Source organism: Gobio gobio (assembly GCF_949357685.1).
Source record: "Gobio gobio genome assembly, chromosome: 12".
Classification (NCBI taxonomy): Eukaryota; Metazoa; Chordata; class Actinopteri; order Cypriniformes; family Gobionidae; genus Gobio; species Gobio gobio.
The window spans coordinates 50,945,701-50,967,283 of record NC_137105.1 but is presented as its reverse complement, the minus strand read 5'-3'; the positions used below and the strand labels follow the sequence as shown (position 1 = coordinate 50,967,283).

General features: G+C 38.9%; 1 protein-coding gene across 8 annotated transcripts in view; it reads left to right on the top strand.

Annotated features, from left to right (window-relative positions):
• senp6a (SUMO specific peptidase 6a) overlaps positions 1 to 21,583 on the top strand; it is a 52,405-nt gene that overhangs the window by 24,808 nt on the left and 6,014 nt on the right. For 4 of the 8 annotated variants that reach the window (XM_079831813.1, XM_079831817.1, XM_079831818.1 and 1 more), the window contains 12 exons: positions 186 to 427; positions 1,395 to 1,535; positions 1,960 to 1,993; positions 2,108 to 2,296; positions 10,662 to 10,849; positions 10,945 to 11,174; positions 11,267 to 11,383; positions 13,355 to 13,477; positions 13,563 to 13,655; positions 19,387 to 19,586; positions 19,659 to 19,732; positions 21,343 to 21,431. In XM_079831813.1, the coding sequence (XP_079687939.1) occupies positions 186 to 427; positions 1,395 to 1,535; positions 1,960 to 1,993; positions 2,108 to 2,296; positions 10,662 to 10,849; positions 10,945 to 11,174; positions 11,267 to 11,383; positions 13,355 to 13,477; positions 13,563 to 13,655; positions 19,387 to 19,586; positions 19,659 to 19,732; positions 21,343 to 21,431 (1,720 nt within the window). The remainder of the gene's footprint in view (positions 1 to 185; positions 428 to 1,394; positions 1,536 to 1,959; positions 1,994 to 2,107; positions 2,297 to 10,661; positions 10,850 to 10,944; positions 11,175 to 11,266; positions 11,384 to 13,354; positions 13,478 to 13,562; positions 13,656 to 19,386; positions 19,587 to 19,658; positions 19,733 to 21,342; positions 21,432 to 21,583) is intronic. The other 4 variants (XM_079831820.1, XM_079831819.1, XM_079831816.1 and 1 more) reach the window with 1 other exon arrangement.

Here is a 21,583-nt window from a genome sequence, read left to right as displayed (position 1 = left end):
ATGATTATCAGTAAATTCTTAGTGGTTTCTTCAGCTCTTATGACTGACATGCTAACGATTTATAACAAAAGAAGAACATGCAACTCGCAACAAACAGAAATGTTACTACTAATAATAAATATTTCCACATAACTATATTCTTAGTATACTGTATAATCCAGTGTTTGTGTTTTGATGAAATGCAGTCGTGCTGTCCAGTGATGAGGATGAAGAAGAGGATAATGTCAGCAGCACAGGGACCGTCAATCGTTTAGACAGCGTGTCCCCAAGGCCCGCGGACTCTGCCCATTCGTCTCCAGCGCCCTCTGGTGGTCGGGTGGAGGCGGCGGTGAAGGCGGCTGGTGAACATGAGGAGCCTAGCGCTGACTTTTTCACACAGGCAAACCACAGAAACCCACTGCCCAGGAGCCGGCGCATGAGAGATGCTGTAAGCTGGGTTACATGCATTGACCATCATTATTATTTTTATTTTTTTTGTCCAATAACCAACATTATTTGTAGAGCACACGTCATCCAATGATATGAAGTTGTTAATTTTAACCTTTTAATATTATAGTAATGTAGCAACTGACAAGGTTTATTGTATAGTTTACAGCATTAGTTGAGAGGTTGTTGTTGTTGTGTTTAAGAAAAATTGGTATGGCATGTACTTTACCTGATATACACCGATCAGGCATAACATTATGACTGGTGAATAACACTGATGATCTCTTCATCTCCTGTTAGTGGGTGGGATATATTTGGCAGAAAGTGAACATTTTGTCCTCATAGTTGATGTGTTAGAAGCAGGAAAAATGGGCAAGCGTAAGAATTTGAGCGAGTTTGACAAGGGCCAGATTGTGACGGCTAGACGACTGGGTCAGAGCATCTCCAAAACTGCAGCTCTTGTGGGCTGTTCCCGGTCTGCAGTGGTCAGTCTCTATCAAAAGGAATAATAATGCACCGCCACAAAGCACAAATGCTTCAGGAATGGTTTGAGGCGTTGACTCGGCCTCCAAATTCCCCAGATCTCAATCCAATCGAGCATCTGTGGGATGTGCTGAACAAACAAGTCCGATCCATGGAGGCCCCAACCTCACAACTTACAGGACTTAAAGGATCTGCTGCTAACATCTTGGTGCCAGATACCACAGCACACCTTCAGGGGTCTAGTGGAGTCCATGCCTCGACGGGTCAGGGGGACCAACACAATATTAGGTCATAATGTTATGTCTGATCGGTGTATATCCAAATGAATCCATATTGAATCAGTTACATGGATCAATCTGAATTTTATGTTATCAGAACTGTGAGAATTATTAAACCCTCCAGATCTGAAAAACTGAAAATCTGTTTACAGGATGTAGAGTTTGTGTTGTGTGTATTTTGTGTTTATTGGTATTTTTCTCTTGCAGTTTGGGAACACTGTGTGTGAAGATCCGTCTCCATCTAAGAAGAAGAAAGTGGAGCCGGTGCAGATGTTGGGCAGTATTATTCTGGAGTGCAGGAGCGTACGGATCGGCACATTACGCCGGATGGTCACCAAACCTGTCGTGGTGAGATCATTTAGACCACATGCAGGGATGGGAACTGAGTTTATATTGGTTTAAACACTCAAATAAAGGATCTTCTTGATGTTCAGTTCTGTTAATGGTTCCTGAACAACACCACAAACTGTTTCCTGTTTAACACTGTGAAGCTGCTTTGAAACAATCTGCGCTGTAAAAAGCGCTATATAAATAAAGTTGACTTGACACAAACAATCACCATTCATTTTTATTTTGCAGATAAGCAATATTTGATGATATCGGTTCGGTTATCAGGAAAACGGCGATAGTTAGTGATTAATCGTACTATCAGTAAACCTCTAACCTGAATGTAGTTTGAGGTGTGCGTGTGGTTTTTACTGAAAGGGATAGTTCAGCCAAAAGTGAAAACTCTGTCATTAATTACTGTTATTTTTTTAATTCTTCCTTTTAGTTTACAGTGGAGTACATTCAGCTGGAGACAGAAGGTAAGATACAGCTTTGAAATGATTGTCAAAAGGTCACCAGTGTGACTGGATGATGTGAACAATAACAGGCTCAGTGTTTGTTCCCGTCTCATTTGTCATTTCTTTGCTGTGGAGGTCCTGAGGTGGATGTGTTGGAGAGCGTTTATTTGAAGTCTTCGGGGCTGACCAGATGTGAGTGGTGTAACGTCAGGAAGCTGCCGGTTCTGTTTCTGCAGACCACCGATGAGGAGTGCCAGCGTTTGCGGACTGAGCTGCACATGTCTCAGGACGATGAAGGAGTGTGGTACGACTGCAACGGCAACAGTGAGTGTCAGATCGAAAGCAGCGTTTCCTTGTAGGTGCAGCAACACACTAAAGGCCAATTCACACTTCAATCTGCACACTACAGTGACATTCCTCGACCCGACAAATGCAGAATCAACATGTTCAAGGGTTAGTTCACCCAAAAATGAAAATTCTGTCATTAATGACGTCCCCTCATGTCGTTGGACACCCGTCAGACCTCCGTTCATCTTCAGACACAAATGAAGATATTTTAGTGTAAATCTGATGCTCTGAAAGGCCTCCATTGGCTCAATGGCACTTTACACTCTGAAGACCCTTAAAAGGCACTAAAGACGTCGTTACAAAGTCCATCTCACTAGTGTTGTTTTCGTCAACGAAAAGTATGACTAAATATCGTCGTCAACGAACCTTTATAACGTGACGAAAACGAGACGAGACGCAACGTAAATGCTGGTCATGTGACGATGACGAATAAAAACGAGACTAAATGTGGTTCACAAAATAAAAACTATGCTAAAATGTCTCTTCATTTTCGTTGACGAAAATGAGACGAGACGAAAAGTCGCGTTTTTATTATTATTTTGCAGTATTTTTGTGCGTCTCATTCAGGGGCTGCATCAGGGCGCACTGCTCAGACGCAGGTGACATCACTCTCTTCAAGCCCCACTCGCGCGGCGTTTTAGAAGATTTAGCTCCGGTGAGTGAACGAGACCGATGGGCGGGCAGTCGGGGTTCGTAAGCACTATTCGGACGGTAATTATTTGTCCAGCGGTCGTAAGGTGTCTTTATCATTTACAGGGGCTAGTCAGTGATTTTATTGTCGTCTTAATGCAGAATATCAGTGTTTTTCTCCCACCACCCGTGTAAAAATCTCCGGCCGAATGACCTAAATTACTGTTTGACAAACACCAAGGTCGTGTGGTGCCTTCTGAATCCACATCTCTGAGTTTTCAATAATATATAACTTCAGAATTCACGGTTTATATCCTTTTTGGCCACTGCAGAGCACCGTGCGGCTGTGCTTCGCTGTAATTTGGATGCATTTGAAAGATTAGACTTGTATTACTGAAATGCTGGTAAGTATTTACAAGAGCAAGATATTTCATCACCGCTCAAAAAAAGAAAGAAAAGCACGTAAACATTTGAAATGGGCCGTTATAACGGCAGCAATTAGATATGTTAAAATAACCGCAGCATTATGATTACCTCATAAGCGAATAAGAGGCTGTATTCAATTATTTCCGCACATTTCCATGTGGAATAAAATTACATCCTTTATTTTGAGATAAAATACAAGACAGAAAAACATTTTAACTATAATGTGGGTCTAATTTTAAACAGATTTAAAGAATTAAATAATAATTTGGATATTATTTTCCTATTATTAAATTAAATTAAATATGCATTTATTCTTATTAAGACATTTGGAAAAACTTTTATTACATTGAAGTGGAAAATAAAACGGGTGTTGTGGAAAAAGATGGGGAGAAATGTGGCCACAAAAATCACAGGAAAAAATACCACGAACCTTAAGAGACATCTCAATGTTTTTATTTATTTTATTTAAATGTATGTGTGTATACTTCTAACATGTTTAGTTGGTAAAATAAATATGTTGTAACTTCAAATCAGAGCGTCTTCCGTGTTGGGAATAGATGTATTCTTGAGTCTATAAGGTAACAATAATATAATAAGATAACATTGTTTGAAATGGGTTTGGCTAAAAGAAGATTTTGGTTTTGTCTATAATATGTACTTATACTATATTGACTGGGTTAAATAGAATTGCATTACTAAAAAGAGACTAAAATACAATTTTCCTTGACTAAAACTTGACTAAAATGTCATCAGTTATCGTCGACTAAAACTAGACGAAAATAGCCATAGATAATTCTGACTAAAATAAGACTAAAATGCTCAGACTTTTAGTCAACTAAAACTTGACTAGACTAAAAATAGTATGACTATGACTAAAACTAATAAAAACTAAAATGACAGCTTGACACAAAGACTAGACTAAAACTAAAATTAAAACAGGCCGCCAAAAACAACACTACATCTCACTAGTGGTTCTACAATAACTTTATGAATCGGCGAGAATAGTTTTTGTGCGCAAAAAAACCCTAAATAACGACTTCTATAGTGATGACGATTTCAAAACACGGCATCATGAAGCTTCGAAGCGTTATGAATCAGTGAGTCGAATCATGATTCGGATCGCGTGTCAAACCGCCAAACTGCTGAAATTTGGCGATTTAAACCGCTGAATCGACTCACTGATTCATAACGCTTCGAAGCTTCATGAGGCCGTGTTTTAAAATCGTTATCACTATATAAGTCGTTATTTAGGGTTTTTTTGCGCACAAAAACTATTGTCGCCGATTCATAAAGTTATTTTAGAACCACTGTAGTGAGATGGACTTTGTAACGACGTCTTTAGTGCCTTTTAAGGGTCTTGAGAGTGAACCGTGCCAATGGAGGCCTTTCTCAGCATCAGATTTACACTAAAATATCTTCATTTGTGTCTGAAGATGAACGGAGGTCTGACGGGTCTCGAACGACATGAGGGTGAGTAATTAATGACAGAATTTTCATTTTTGGGTGAACTAACCCTTTCAGTCTGTGAAATCAAGCTCCAGGCGTTTGACAATGCAGACTGACACTTTTTGGAGCCACTGTACATGTGCTTATTGTAAATGTGCGAATGAGTTAATGATTCAACAATAGTGTAGCTGTTTAAAGCCCCAGAAGGTCCAACACAAAAATCGTGACCTCTGTCTTGTATGCATTTGTTTTTGTCACTGGAAAGTTAGATATACTGTAGAAACTAGGGCTGGGTATTGACACAAATTTCACAATTCAATTCGATTTCGATTCACAAGCTTTCAATTCGATTTTCGATTCAATTCAATATCGATTATTTTGGATATGTATCATGTATAATACATGGAAAATTTTCTCAAGGAAAACTAATTTCTGAACTAATGTTGTAAACTATGGGAGTCAGTTGATACTACATTAGCCTACTAATATTGAAGGTAAAAATTAACTGATTTGTATACAAACACTTAAATGACACTCAATTATGTTTTTTTAAAATATAATAATAGTTATAATATTAACTTTACAATTACATAATCATAATTCTCCAATTATTATTATTTTTTTGAAATATAAACATTTAAAGGGTGGCTGTCATAACTTGACAGATTGATTAAATATGGAAGAACATTGACAATAAATATCCTATGTAATGTAGTGCATATAATTAACAAAATGCTCCTCTCTTGAGTTAATTTTTTTAGCTGACTAACGAGTTTATGGAAACTGGATATGGTTTTTCTGAGGTAACTGACGTGACATTGTTTACTTGTAAGCCGTTTTACTTGCGTCTTTCTGAGGTTGAAACACTGATTGAGCGATTCTATGTGGCGATACGGATTTCGGTAAGTTGTTCTGTATCTTTAACACACGCTCAGAAGCTCATTGGTGTTTATTTCACGCTGTTACTGGTATTAAGGCGGAAGAGAAGATCCGTTCATGTTTGCTCCGCGCTGCTGGTTCTCGATCTCACGCCACAGTGCCAAAACGGTTTATGTTTTTGAATTTCGTAAAAAAAAAATAGACTAATCGATTCTTGGGATTTAAGAATCGATATTGTTTTCTAAAAATGAGAATCGATTAAAATCGAGAAATCAATATTTTTTTTTACCCAGCCCTAGTAGGAACAGACGTAAAATTGCTCCAAGCTGGTAGTGGTTTTGTTTTAATGGGGTCCTATTATGAAAATAGGTAAATAGATCCATTTATAAGGTACACAACCAGCCTGGAATATTACAAATCCACCCACTCATTTTTTTTTTTTATAATCCCCATAAATCATAAACATCATCTCCGAACAAACGAGCAGATTTCCCCTCCCATGACTGCTCACGATCCGCCCTGATTGAGCCGCAGCAGTCGCCATTTCTGTGTCCTCGCTCTAGCAGCTGGAGATGTACAATGTCTGCGCCCAAATAAATTACAAATGTTCTGTTATTATCTGTTATGTAACAGCGAACATAAGAGTCTCATAAACTCCAGACATCTGAGCCACTGAGGACAGCGCGGTTGAACTTCAATTCTGTCAGGACCACTATCGTCAAAGATGATTGATTGACTATTAGCATTTAGTTTGGATTGCCGGTATGGTTCCGTTCTGGGTAAGAGCAGCAATAATCCCCCTTAGGGTAAACAGGGAATTCAGGGATTTAGTCTGAATCAAGGGAAATCAGATCACCAAATCCTGACTGGATGACAGGAGGAGCTGGGGATGGAGGAGGTAAAATGAGCTCTGGAGAACACGATAGCTGCTGATAGTACTGAGGAGCTATATATACAGTATATATGTGCTGTGATAGACGTCGTATTCCTATAGCTAGATGTGGTCAGCTGATGCGAGCTTGACAAACGTTACCTGCCAGAACTGACGCTATACGCTTGATTCATGTGCAGAAGAAAGTCGTTAAAGCTACACTGTGTACCTTTTTGGTTTATTCTTAGCTAAAAACACTTAGTTCTTTCAAAAATATATGTGCTCATTAGTGTATATTTACTTCTTTCAAGTAATAAAGAATTCTCGTAAGTTTATAATATGCCATTGTAAATACATACGGGTGAGGGTTTGAATGCGGGTCGCCATGTTGCCCCTCCATCTTGAAAGTACATTAGCCAAAGAGGGACATACCCGTAAATTCAAGCTTCGCCTTTGGCGTTTTAACACTCGATGGCACCGTGTCGAATGTGGACGAGGTCGAACTGGAAGCCATGTTAATCTTGGACTAAATCGGCCACCGTAGGAGTTAAAACAAAATCGGAATTGAGAGGAACAGAAACTAATATTCACTGGATGGTCATATACCAGTTCACCACTAGATGGGGGAAAATATCACACAGTGTAGCTTTAAAGGTGTTATATCTCAATGACTCCCGACGCATGTGGCAAGGACTTAGGACCATCTGTGCCTTCGGAAATAAATCCTCTGCTCAGGTGAGCGTAGATCCGTCGTTGGCTGACGAGCTAAACACTTTCTACGGCCGCTTTGAAAACAATCTAAGCAGCGCGAGTCTGCCGATCAGCGCGCTGGGAAGCAGCAGTCAGAGCAGCGATAATCATATGATCACCGTGTCTGAGGATGAGGTTCGGAGGGCATTAAAGCGAGTGAACGTCAGGAAAGCAGCCGGACCTGATGGGATTTCTGGCCGTATTCTGCGGTCCTGCGCTGTTCAGCTCGCTGGTTTGTTTACAACTATCTTTAATGAGTCTCTTGCTACATCGGTGGTTCCCACCTCCTTCAAAAAATCGGTCATTATCCCTGTGCCTAAGAACAATAAACCCTCTTGTCTGAATGACTATCGTCCAGTGGCCCTTACATCAATAGTCATGAAGGTATTTGAGGGTCTGGTTAAAAACATAATCTGCTCCTCCATCCCGGATACTCTGGACCCCCTCCAGTTTGCTTATCGCCCCAACAGATCCACGGATGATGCCATCTCTCACATTCTGCACTCTTCTCTCACACACATTGACAGTAATAATAAGAACTATGCGAGGCTGCTATTTATCGACTATAGCTCAGCTTTCAATACTATTGTCCCCATAAAGCTAGCGTCTAAACTCATGGACCTTGGCCTGAATTCTTCACTTTGCATCTGGATTCTTGATTTCCTTACCGGCAGACCTCAAGTGGTGAAAGTAGGCCAGTACTCATCCAACTTTATCACCCTGAACGTAGGAGCCCCACAGGGCTGTGTCCTGAGTCCCCTGCTCTACTCTCTCTACACACATGACCGCGTGTCATCCCACAGCTCCTCATCTATTATCAAATTTGCTGATGATACTGTGGTTCTGGGCCTCATTCACAACAACAATGAGACCGCATACCTGGGTGAGGTAGAGAGATTAACATCATGGTGCCGGGACAACTGTCTCTCTCTGAATGTGAGCAAAACTAAAGAACTGATTGTGGACTTCAGGAAGAGACAGCAGCAGCCCTACACTCCTCTTATGATCAGCGGGACCCCTGTGGAGAGGGTGAGAAGCCTCAAGTACCTAAACATCTCTGAGGACCTGACTTGGACTACCCACATTCAAACACAGATAAATAAAGCCAGGCAAAGACTTTACCATCTGCGACAGCTGAGGAAATTCAGGGTCTCACCAGCAATCCTGAAAACTTTCTATTCAGGGGCCATAGAAAGTGTACTGACTCAGTGTATCTCAGTGTGGTATGGGAACCGCTCTAATCAAGACTGCAAAGCCCTTCAGAGAATTGTGCGCTTAGCTGAGTGCATCTCAGGGTCTGCTCTCCCCTCTCTACAGGACATCTACCTCAAACGCTGCAAAAGCAGAGCTGTTAAAATCATCAAAGACTCCATCCACCCCAGTAACCATCTTTTTACTTTGCTGCCATCTGGTAAGCGCTTCCGTAGTCTGATGGCAAAAACTCAGGAGGAGTTTCTTCCCCCAGGCCATCAGGCTCTTAAATTCAAAACCAGCATCTTAACATCTTGATGTCTATACTTAATATCCACTTATCAGTAGATCTTCATCATTCACTACCTCGATGTGACATACTGTCAGTGTCGACCCGTTTGCACTTTTGCACTTTTACCTCTTATACATTCCTGTGTATCTTAATATTTAAGACTACAGTATAATGCACATATGCACATTGCCTCTTGTACACGATTAGCCTTAATTCATTTTCTCATAGCTTTATTTATGAATATTTTTTTTTATCTGTGTATATTGTACTTCTATGTATATTTTCATCTGTGTTGTATTTTTTTCTTTAATATTGCACTGTCCATGGAGCGGACCTGACTTTCATTTCACTGCTGGTTATATATGATCTATATAATTGTGTATGTGACAAATAAATCTCTTGAATCTTGAATCTTGAATATTTGTGCAAATCATTTGCTTCGGACTGCTTCACAAACGAGGGTCAGTTCAACGGTGGATTTGCACAAAAGTTGTTTCTGAAAGATTTTTAGATTAAAGGGTTGGTTCACCCAAAAATGAAAATTCTGTCATTAATTCCTCACCCTTATGTCGTTCGAGACCCGTAAGACCTCCGTTCATATTCGGAACACAAATGAAGATATTTTAGTGTAAAGCTGATGCTGAGAAAGGCTTCAGATAGGCCTCCATTGGCATTCAGTACACTTATACTCCCAAGACCGATAAAAGGCTCTTAAAATGTCGTTACAAAGTCCATCTCACCACAGTGACTCTACAATAATCTTACGATGCGACGACAATAGTTTTTGTGCGAAAAAAAAATCAAAATAACACCTTTATCCAACTTGTTATTGTCTTCCGTGTGTGTCTCCACGACGCATGCGCGAGAATATGACGTAGCGCCGGGGTTCGGGAATCCATGAAATGCACACTCTAACCCCATTTTGAGCACTACGCCGAGACCTAAAGCACGATCAATGTAGAATCCAACAGCTTAGACACGCGCGTCTTCCTCTGATTGTAAACAAATCACTTCTGGGTCATGTGTCCGAACGCCGGATCTGCGTCATATTCTCGCGCATGCGTCGTGGAGACACACACGGAAGGCAGTAACAAGTTGGAAAAAGGTGTTATTTTGATTTTTTTTTTTGCGCACAAAAACTATTGTCGTCGCATCGTAAAATGATTGTAGAGTCACTGTGGTGAGATGGACTTTGTAACGACATTTTAAGAGCCTTTTATCGGTCTTGGGAGTATAAGTGTACTGAATGCCAATGGAGGCCTATCTGAAGCCTTTCTCAGCATCAGCTTTACACTAAAATATCTTCATTTGTGTTCCGAATATGAACGGAGGTCTTACGGGTCTCGAACGACGTGAGGGTGAGTAATTAATGACAGAATTTTCATTTTTGGGTGAACTAACCCTTTAACATGATGGTACATCAGTTGAGTTGAATCAGTTTAACTCTACAACAACTACAGTTGCAGTCTAAAAGTTGTAACTGCGTCCCGAGTCTCTCTATCAGTGTCCAACTCCGGTTCAAGGCTGAACACAGCTAATGAACATTTTTGACATTTCGGCTGCGTGAGATTGTCCGGTTTTGTTGTTGTCGGAGCTGTAAAGGCACAGCCCTCTTCTGGAAATGTAGCTCATTTGCATTTAAAGGGACACACACAAAATCTGTGTTTTTGCTCACATCCAGGGCAAATTTGATTAGCTATAATAAATTATCTGTGGGGTTTTGTGGGGACACCAGAGACTTGCATCTTGTGAAAAAGTGCATAATAGGTCCCCTTCATTGTCTTGGTTCTCTGCTTACATTTGGACTAAATCTTTTCTCTTTAATTTCCCTTTCTTGTCCCGCCGATGCTCTACAGACGACGAGAAGTTTATCGTGTTGATTTTCGAGAGCGGCCCCACGATGCAAGAGCAAATGATTCTGGAGGATATCCTTGCCGAAATCGGCCGGAACAACAAACTGCCAGATTTCCCCAAGAAGATCAATTTTGAGGAGGCCAACGTTAGACTGGTTGAGTACAATAAAGCCTCCAAAAAGAAAGAAAGGGTGATTTTTATGTTGTGCTCATTCATGGTTATTCTGACTTGATGTTTTGTAATCATCTATGTGTTAAAGCTGCCAATCTCTGTCCTTCACCTCAGGGTAAAGAAGAGAAACCTGTGGTATTAGCAACAGCTCCATCTTCACCACCCTCAGCATCCCTTTCGGTTGTGACGGTTACCGTGGCAACAGCAAATACAGCCCCAATAGCCCTCATCCCTTCTGTAGCGACGAGTTTCCAGACACGCATGTCTGCTCGGCTCCTGGAGTTCTGTGAAGAGGACGATGAGATGGCAGAGCTCCAGCCGACCTTCACTGGTCCAATCGTCAAGTAAGACCTGCGTTGAGCCCTGGCCATGTGTGAAACAACTACAATTGTGTACATCTACAAAACTTGTGTGACCGTTGTTGTTTTTTCTGCAGGTTGTTGGTTTACCCCCCACCGCCTGCTAAAGGAGGGATCTCTGTAACCAACGAGGACCTGCACTGTCTGAATGACGGAGAGTTTCTCAACGACGTCATCATCGACTTCTATTTAAAGTCATTATCTTTATTTCAATCAGTGTTGAGTGTTGAGCCCAAATACAGTGCTTTAAAAAAATAAGTGCACCCCATGAAAGGTTTTGTCCCATGTGGGCATTTCACATTTAAAGGGTTAGTTCACCCAAAAATGAAAATTCTGTCATTAATTACTCACCCTCATGTCGTTGGACACCCGTCAGACCTCCGTTCATCTTCAGACACAAATGAAGATATTTTAGTGTAAATCTGATGCTCTGAAAGGCCTCCATTGGCACATTGGCACTTTACACTCTCAAGACCCTTAAAAGGCACTAAAGACGTCGTTACAAAGTCCATCTCACTACAGTGGTTCTACAATAACTTTATGAATGACGAGAATAGTTTTTGTGCGCAAAAAAACCCTAAATAACGACTTATATAGTGATAACGATTTCAAAACACGGCCTCATGAAGCTTCGAAGCGTTATGAATCAGTGAGTCGATTCAGCAGTTTGAAGCGTTATGAATCAGTGAGTCGATTCAGCAGTTTGAATCGCCAAATTTCAGCAGTTTGGCGGTTTGACATGCGATCCGAATCATGATTCGACTCACTGATTCATAACGCTTCGAAGCTTCATGAGGCCGTGCTTTGAAATCGTCATCACTATATAAGTCGTTATTTAGGGTTTTTTTGCGCACAAAAACTATTCTCGTCACTCCATAAAGTTATTTTAGAACCACTGTAGTGAGATGGACTTTGTAACGACGTCTTTAGTGCCTTTTAAGGGTCTTGAGAGTGTAAAGTGCATTGAGCCAATGGAGGCCTTTCAGAGCATCAGATTTACACTAAAATATCTTCATTTGTGTCTGAAGATGAACGGAGGTCTGACGGGTGTCCAACGACATGAGGGGAAGTAATTAATGACAGAATTTTCATTTTTTGGTGAACTAACCCTTTAATACTAATGTTCACACGGATCCGCGGAAACGACATTTTCAGGCCCCAAAACGCAGTTGCCATTGTAAATGATCGGCCAAAACATTCTCTTTTTATTCCCTTTCTTGTTCTTCTGGTGCTCCAGATGTTGTGTTGATTTTCGAGAGCTGCCCCACGATGCACGAACACACGTTTTTAAGATGAGAAATACAATTAGAAGTGTCTTTTAAATCACTTTTATGACGTGGGTGTAATGCTAACACTATGTGCTTCAAATTACTTGAGTTTATTGGTTTATATACACCGATCAGGCATAACATTATGACCTAATATTGTGTTGGTCCCCTTGACCCGTCGAGGCATGGACTCCACTAGACCCCTGAAGGTGTGCTGTGGTATCTGGCACCAAGATGTTAGCAGCAGATCCTTTAAGTCCTGTAAGTTGCGAGGTGGGGCCTCCATGGATTGGACTTGTTTGTTCAGCACATCCCACAGATGCTCGATTTGATTGAGATCTGGGGAATTTGGAGGCAGAGTCAACGCCTCAAACCATTCCTGAAGCATTTGTGCTTTGTGGCGGCGCATTATTATTCCTTTTGATAGATTCTGACCACTGCAGACCGGGAACAGCCCACAAGAGCTGCAGTTTTGGAGATGCTCTGACCCAGTCTTCTAGCCGTCACAATCTGGCCCTTGTCAAACTCGCTCAAATCCTTACGCTTGCCCATTTCTCCTGCTTCTAACACATCAACTCTGAGGACAAAATGTTCACTTGCTGCCTAATATATCCCACCCACTAACAGAGATCATCAGTGTTATTCACTTCATAATGTTATGCCTGATCGGTGTGTCCTACTAATTAGTGCATTTGATTGAATTTTAGGCAATTAATATAGTGATTAATGGGCGGTACGTGGGTGTATTAACTTTTCCCACAGCATGAGATTATTGCTAAAATGTACAGTTGAAATGTCTCAAATTATATTTCCTCGATTAACAAAAATACACTTTTCGTGGGGTGAACTTGATTTTGTATGCATTTTCTGAGAAGCATGTGTGCTGTCTGCTTCTAGATACCTGTTTTTGGAGAAGTTAAAGAAGGAAGATGCTGTCCGCAGTCATGTGTTTAGCTCGTTCTTCTACAAGAGACTCAATCAAAGAGAGCGGAGAAGCGCCATCGACACGTCCAGCATACCGTGAGCTTGCTTCATTTACTCAAACATTCACTCGCTCGCTGGGCCGGTTAGCACTGAGGCTCATTTTCGGATGTGTGTGTTGCAGCATTCAGAAGAGGAAACACAACAGAGTGAAGACATGGACGCGTCACGTGGATCTCTTCCAGAAAGACTTCATCTTTGTGCCCATCAACGAGTCGTGAGTGTTTTTCTCATCTCACCATCAGTTACACGAGGAGCTGTTCATTAGAGGATTGCCTGTCAATGTCTTTCTTTGAGATAAATATAACAGAATATATTAAAATTGCTCTAAACTAGGGCTGTGCAATATATCGAAATTATCGAAATATCGCAAATGTACATATCGCAAGGGCACGCAATATCTGAATGATTTTAATAGGCTACTTCAACATTGTGAAAAGTGTACGTTTTAGGTCTACGCATACATCAGAGAATAGACTGAGCACACAACTGTTACTAATGTGACTTGCTTGACGTTAAAAAGTGTTATTAAACACAATAACTTGCAAAAAACAACTCCTTGCAGTCTCGCGCTGTCTGACACACACACACACACACACACTGAAACGTGCGCACAAGCCGTTCTTTTTTCATGTCTTGTTACTCACTCGAACTGTCAAATACACACACAGTTGTGTCAAAATGGCCGTCTTGATGAGTATTCATGAAAACACAGTCGGTTATGCCAGGGGTTTTCAAACAGGGGTCCGGGGAGCTTCTAAGGGATCCCCAGAACATTTCAGAGAATAAAAAGACAAAGCAAAAATGGATAAAGTCTACCGAATATATTCTAACGGTTTCATTTCTAAATGTTTCTCTTCTTTTTTGCAGTGTACATACTTTCCAGAATTGTAGTATATGTTTGCTTTGTTATACGTTTACCTCACTATAGTCCCCGTTATCTCGCTCACTGGGGTTGTAAGGCGATATTCTTAACGCAGTATGTGAGCTGCTTACATACATTTATTGTAAAAAGTTGCTTATACAAATATTTTTTAATTGAAAATGTTCTTCTTCGGGTTTATACATCCAACATTAAGCACAGCCGATTTAAGTTTGGAAACCATATGTTGTAATTATAAATGTCACACTTACCAGGGCTCAACCATTTTGGGTGCATTTGCGCCTGAAAATTACTGCGTGCCACTGTGAAAAAATATTTAGGCGCACCGGTGCGAGTGACCCAATCGATTCTCATGAATAGATGTAGCCTATAATACAATTGGAATAAAAACTGCCAAAGTGCATCAACACTGACTGAGCAACAGTTATGTTTCGATCTCTGAGATCGACTGCTTGTCATGCCTTCTGTCAGCAGAGCATGTGCAAAAAACGTGTGCAACGGACTACACTTCACAGATTGTTTACTATAGGTGAAACGGGTGTGACGCGGCCATGCGCACTTACCAGACGCCTCGCTAGGGTTGGGTACCGAAACCCGGTGCCATGTACTTATATAACCGGTATGTACCGGACCGAATCAGAACGCAGATTTCGGCTTCCTCATTTCGGTGCCAAAATTCAAACGTGCTTTCGCACTTTGGCTGAGCACCGAGCCAGAGACAGACGCTCAGCTCTGGTCACATCACAACTCATGACAACTATTCAGTGTTTTCAACCACATCATGTTTATTTCAGGTTTCAGACATTTAAATGCTCATAAGTAGGCTACTAGCAACAAAACACACACTGATGTCTATGGAAGCGGCTATGACAATCCTTTCAGACGGTTATAATTTGACTAACGTTACGTGTTTTATTCACATCAGATAAATGCACATTATACAGTAACTATATCGTTTACTCTATTCTTCCTCCAGTTCACTGGTCACTTACTTTCATGTATTTCGTGAGACGAGAATGAACTCAAGTGTTGTAAATCCGACAGATCCGATTCTGAGGCGCAAACTAACATGGCGCCGCCCATTGCGCTTTATAGATCAACTAACACACATTCACTCACACATTTGAACATCAGATAGTTCGTGACACAGTTAAGATGTTTGTGAATATTTTGAATAAAAAGAAAAAACGAAATAAACCCGATACAGCTGAGCTGTCAGCGCTATTGCGGCTGCTGTGTGTCATGTGAGAAACATGACGCGTCGCCATGGAAACATTAAGGCGATGCGTTCTAAAATATTTAGCCAGAGAATATGATCATATTTCAAAATAAAGCTGAAGCTCGAAGCTGGTTTGTAGCAGAGCAAGAATACAGACGACTGCTGTTATTACTGTAACTGTTATTTAGAGTTATATTAGGCCTGTTGTAGTTGGGTTAGGTGGCTTAGGTTTTACTGTGAATTTGTAAATAAGTCAATTATAATTTGTAAATAAGTCAATTGTGTTTTGTATTTATTTATATTCATACATTTAAGTATACATTAAACTTTTAATAAATGGTTCAATTTAAATAAAAATAAATAAATAAAAAGCCATTTAATGTCATCCACCTCGTTTTGTGGCCTTTTTTTTTTTAAAGTATCGGTTCAGGCACCGTTTAGGCCCCGGTACCGCTTTAAAAGTATCGGTTTAGCACCGGAATCGAAAAAAAAACCAAACGATACCCAACCCTACGCCTCGCGCTGATGTTTCTTTGCAGCCAAATCCAAATTAACTAGAAATACCACATTTGGATTATCATAAACAAGGTCGGAAATTAACGTGGGCTTGGGGCAAAAATGACACCAAAAATGAATTCATAAATAATAATTTAAAAAAGCCCCTGTATGAATTCTTGATTTAATCTTTATCAGCTGCAGTCCACAACTTTTCTCGTGTTTAAAAATTACTAGATGTTTATATGAGAGTACATCATGAATACATTTTCCAAACCGTGTTTTCATCTTACCCTGAATCACTACGGTACACGTATAATAAGTGTTTATATTCAGACTATTTTATTCCAGTTCGGGTCGCAGCGCTGCGGAGGAGCACAGTCCCTGTGTGCCTCGCCATAGACATAAACAGAGAGAAGTAGATCCGGCTGCAGTGTTCTTCCGCAAAACGCCTGCAGTTATGTTTATTAGCGCCAGAGCGCCTAAAGTTACGGACTGCTATTGCTCCGAGCTGGCATGATTGCAAATGTGATACTTATCTTGTACAAAAGTCCAATAGCTGATGTTAAGATATTTGTTATGATGTTATATTAAAGCTGATGTTAAGATATTTCAAATATCAAACTTTTAAAGTTTAACTTGTACATAACCCATTTCTAAATTCAAAAACTTTAATTTAAAACATTCATACAACATTATTTACCCATGAGCTGCATTAAACAGTCTAAACAGCACTTCAGATAGAGCTGCTGTGCCACTTCTACAGTGCAAAGATGGATCTTTTGATGCTGATTTAATTAGATTGGTAACAGTCTGATTGTGGCTTATTGCTCTAACTGAATTTATTGGTTAAATTAAAATTTTAAAAACAACATTTCTATTTTAATTGAAGAAATTGACAAGATGATCCATATATTTCATAGGATTAGAAAACATTGCTCTTATAATGGTAAAAATTAGCCTGGATGCCAGCCGAATTTAGCCCCGCCCACAAAAATTTTTGCTCGGGCAATTCGGTCTGGACTCGCTCCATAGAGGAGTAATTATGCCCGAACAGAAACTGTTCGGACCAATGAAATTGTCAGGGCGGGCTTTAGACGATGATGGACAGATGATCAACAGTAACGTAATCATCCACGTCATCGAAGGCTCTTGGGTTGAATTTGCTCTTATCCTAAACGGAGAACTTGTTCGTATATGCATTCACCTTCACTAGTTCTCTCAGAAACGATGATCGTGTTGGTAAGTACTCTGTGTATCCTTAAATTATTTTATTACTGGCAAAGATCGTTTACACTCATCTTTTTCTTGTAACGTTACTTAATCCAGCGTGCGTGCAGACAGGGTTGCCAAGTGTTTTTGCAATGTCGCGCACAATTGCTACTCAAAACTATAGCCCAAAACAATAACTTTCCGGGGGGTTCTCCGGAAAAAAATGGCGTTTGGTTGGCAAAATATGTTATTTTGGCAAGGTTGCCTGCTAAAATTCGCATTCCTGGGTTTATATAATCACATAATTGGGGTCGCTTCAACCCGCGGACATGGAGAAAAACACGGACTTGGCAACAGTGCAGTTGAGTTCTGTTGACATTTGACAACTAACGTTACGCGTCGCTCCGTTGCTCTGATTGGTTGTGGGTCTATCCAATTGAGGTCTTTCCTGGCTCGGTTGAAACACGCCCCATAATCAAAGCTCAATGGAGCGGTACCAGACTCATATTCTGACTAGAATTGAGTATGGCCACGCCAGGCTAGGTAAAAATGCCCCTGTACATTCTTTTAAAGGGACAAAGATAATCCTGTATTTGGAAAGTTATAATTGGAATGCGTGTTATTGAACAGAAAGTGCTCCTAAATTTTTGACTGTGCTCCTCAAGAAAAATGTTAGCGTAGAGCCCTGCTTACTACTTATCTAACAGTTTAAATGTTTTTGTTTTTTTATACATAAAAATATATAGATGTATTTTAAGAAGGAGGTCCCTCATAAAAGGTTCCTCATATTTGGTGGTCCTTGGCATCATAAAGTTTGAAAACCCCTGGGTTATGCTTCAAGTGAAGGATATCAGTTGGGGAAAGAAATAGATTTTACACACTTAAGGCAATATCGTATCGCATATCGAATATCGCATTATTTAACAAGGATTTCGCATATCGCATTTTTCTTCAATATCGCACAGCCCTACTGTAAACAGTATCCCAATGATGCAAAAATAACATATTGTTGGTGTTAGGGCTGTAACGATTTGACCAAAAATAAAAACCTCGATTACTTGAACATTTGACCTCGATTACGATTAATGAACGATTATTTTGCTTTTTTTTTTTTTTTTGCCCTCACAAGTTTTTTGAGTAAGTTCATGACAAGGTTTGTACTGTAAATATTTTCTACTATTAAAAGTGGATTTTTTTTTTCTAATGAAAAAGTGCATTTCTTTGTGATTTTAAAATACTTGAAGGAAACGGTTGACTTTCAGCAGTTATTGTCTATGGAGCAGATTTCTGCTTGTTGTACATCAGATACAGATACATTAACACTGTATGCCTACATTACATTTATTTGAATGCATTAATGAGAGAGTGATTGTGTGTGTGAATTACTCTTACTGTCTCTATTCATTATGAAGCTGTGGTTTATACTTACTTCAAAGGTATTAAAATAACGTTTGAGTTTCTAAGCTACTTTAGTGATTTTACTTTAGTCACAGGACAGCGTTGATCCTGCGTTTCTGCGCGCGATCTTCACGTGATGTGCGAGCTTCTGTCTGAGTGTTCGTTTGTCACAATAAATCAGGCATTAGCTCAACATAATACACATCTGATGGTCGAAACTTGCTTTAATGTTCAAACTGACAGGGCTTAAACCACATACAAATGACAAAGCTGTGCGAGAACGCAGGTGAAAGAGGTCTGCCTTCAGGGCGCGCGCGTTGTCGCGTTTAAACGCATTTACTTGACAAACTTTACGAGCACGAAAGTGAAAGCGGCTTCGGGGCTTGCGCGCGCCGTCTCTGTGTGTGTGTGTGTGTGTGTGTGTGTCAGCGCGTAGGCTATAAGAACAGCAATTAACTGACCTGTATAAACTGTGTAAAACGTGCAGCTACTATAGTGAGTCTGGGCGTCTATAAACCCAGATAACTGCTCCTGCATCTGTGTGTGTCTGCAAACTGCACTTGATGTGACTGACGGGGCGGAGTCACGTGAAAACCGAAATAACCGACATGGGAAAAATACGTCGGTTAGAGGTTCTGAATGTCGGTTTCGGTTATTTTTCGATTAATCGTACAGCCCTAGTTGGTGTATTGTCATGTTTTTAAATGGACTCACATGACCCGTCTTTCTCTGTCCGCCTAGTGCACACTGGTATCTCGCTGTAATCTGTTTCCCGGGTCTGGAGAAGGCTCATGTTGAGCCAAACCCGCTGTACCAGCCTCAGGCTCCGGCCCATAGCACTGCCGCCTCCTCCAGCCCGCCCACAGATGGAGGATCGCAGGAGCAGGAAGACCACGGCCCGCTCAGATCTGCAGCCGATGGGAACCCGCAGCACTTCACGGGTGAGCAGATGTGCTAAAGACGCTCGGCTGCTGGACTCTCACTGCTCCACTAACCTTTGGCTCTGATTGCAGATGGTTTGCACAGGATCATCGAGTGCTACGGAGCAGACGACGCCCAGTTCTCTGATGACCAGAGCTCATGTCCGGTAATTCACTTCCGGTTGATAATCTGGATAATCTTGTTGTATTTACTTTGGAAGAAATGCATACTTCTATTCATTCAAGGATGCGTTAAATTGATCAAACGTGACAGGAAAGACATTTATAATGCTACAAAAGATTTATATTTCTAATAAAGGCTTTTGAACTTTCTATTCATCAAAGAGTTGTGTAAAAAATGTATCACCGTCTGAAGCAGCACAACTGTTTTCAACATTGATAATTATAAGAAATATCTGACGGATCATGTGACACTGAAGACTGGAGTAATTATGCTGAAAATTCAGCTTTGATCACAGGAATATTGTATTATATTTGATAAATTATTATATTATATATTATAAATTAATTTTATTATATAAATATATTAAGTAATGATATTGTATATTTTATATTGTGTTATTAATTATTTGTATTATAAATTATATAAATTATAATTTTATGTATTATATTATACATTTTATTATATTATAAATGTTGTTATATTATTAATTATATTATATTAATTAATTATATATTTTGTTATATTATAAATTCATTATATCATAAATGTTATTGTATTATTAATTATATTAATTCGTTATATTTTATATTGTATTATGAATTGTTACATTAATGTATTAATTAATTATGATTTATTGTATTATATATTTTATAATATATTATACATTCATTATATTATAATTATTATATTAATTATATTAATTAATTATATTATATTATTAATTGTATTATAAAATACATTATATTAATGTATTAATTAATTATATGATATATTTTATTTTATAATATATTATTAATTATATTATATTAATTTATTAATGAACGGTATTATATATTTTATTTTATATTATATATTAATTGAATTAATTATATTATATTAATTTATTAATTAATGGTATGATATTATATTTTATTTTGTTATATATTTTATATAAATTTAATTATTTATGATATTATATTAATTTATTAATTAACGGTATGATATATTATATTTTTGTTATTATATATTTTATATTATATTAATTGAATTAATTATGATATTATATTAGTGTGTTAATTTACAGTATGATATACATTTTATTTTATATATTTTATATTATATTAATTGAATTAATTATGATATTATATTCATGTATTAATTAACGGTATGATATATTATATTTTATTTTTATATTATATATTTTATATTATATTAATTATGGTATTATATTAATTTATTAATTGACTGTATGATATATTAAATTATATTTGATATTATATTATAAATTAAATGTATTTTATTATATTATTTTAATTGATTAATTGATTATATTAAAACATACGCAATATTTCTGCTTTACTCTGCTTGGTGAGCATATGAGACTTCTTTCAAAAATATAAAAAAATCTTATCAACCCCAAACTTTTGACAGTAGTGTAAACACTTAAATATGTCAATAAAAAGGTTATTAATGCAAACAGCTGCTGACGTTGTGCACCAATGGAACGGTTTTGACAGAAATGGTGTATTTTAGATTCCAGCTGTGGTGTTTATTTTACTCAGGATTTCCCTCATATTGACACGTCGTGTTGTTTCATGTTATCCGTGTTTTCAGGACGAGTGCAGCGATGACGGCACTTTGGTGGATGAGTGTGGGAACTTCGACCGACCCGAGTGGACGTCCAAACCCACCGTCTGCAAACAGTGAGCGCTAATATTCCTCACATATTGCCAACATATTAATATTAATAAGAGTTAGCTTTTATTTTTATATTTTCAGGTTTTTAATTTCTAGTTAGTAATTTTAGTGCTTCAACTTATTTCAATTAGTTGCCAAGAAGTTAATGTTTGTTAAT